This window comes from Eimeria mitis, genomic scaffold, assembly GCF_000499745.2.
Source record: "Eimeria mitis Houghton genomic scaffold, Emh_scaff204, whole genome shotgun sequence".
NCBI classification, from domain to species: domain Eukaryota; phylum Apicomplexa; class Conoidasida; order Eucoccidiorida; family Eimeriidae; genus Eimeria; species Eimeria mitis.
In genome coordinates this window covers 21,810-22,529 of record NW_013570363.1, presented here as the reverse complement: position 1 = coordinate 22,529, position 720 = coordinate 21,810, and the positions used below count along the sequence as shown (strand labels likewise).

Here is a 720-nt window from a genome sequence, read left to right as displayed (position 1 = left end):
GAAACTAAATAAATAAATAATAAAACAAAATAAAACAAAATAAAACAAAATAAATAAATAAATAAATAAACAAATACCAGTAAGAGTGAGCCTATCATGAGATAGTTTAGCGTTCTGTGTATAGCGGCAATCGACGAAAAAAACCCCAAAACAAAAAAAACAAAAACAAAAAAGCAAAATAACTAAATAAATAAACAAATAAACAAATAAACAAACAAACAAATAAACAAATAAATAAATAAATAAATAAATAAATACCAGTAAGAGTGAGTCTATCATGAGATAGTTTAGCGTTGTGTGTATAGCGGCAATCGAAGGCGTGTGTTGCTGCTTCTCTGCGCAGCGAAATACCGAGACGGCGGCCTTCATACCGCAGCAGCCAGTCGCAGCTTTCTCCTTCTCCCTGCTGCTGCTGCTGCTGCTGCTGCTGCTGCTGCCGCTGCTGCTGCTGCTGCTGCTGCCGCTGCTGCTGCTGATGATGATGAGGATGGTGGTGGTGCTGGTGGCGTTGATGGCTTGTGTTTTGCTGCTGCTGAGGCGATACACGCACACGACCACGACCGCGAGACTGCTGCTGCTGCTGCTGCTGCTGCTGCTGCTGCTGCTCGTTCTGCTGCTGCTGCTGCTGCTGTTGCTTCAGCTGCTTCTTGCGTGTAGATATTGAGGCGCGAAGCGGTGCTGCTGTGTCGGCATGCGCAGCAGCAGCAGTTGCTGCTGCTG

General features: G+C 45.0%; 1 protein-coding gene across 1 annotated transcript in view; it reads right to left on the bottom strand.

Annotated features, from left to right (window-relative positions):
* EMH_0003280 (uncharacterized protein) overlaps positions 1-720 on the bottom strand; it is a gene marked incomplete at both ends in the record, with an annotated part of 7,808 nt that overhangs the window by 5,062 nt on the left and 2,026 nt on the right. Inside the window, one exon of the mRNA XM_013496318.1 lies at positions 259-646. Coding sequence (XP_013351772.1) covers positions 259-646 — 388 coding nt within the window. The remainder of the gene's footprint in view (positions 1-258; positions 647-720) is intronic.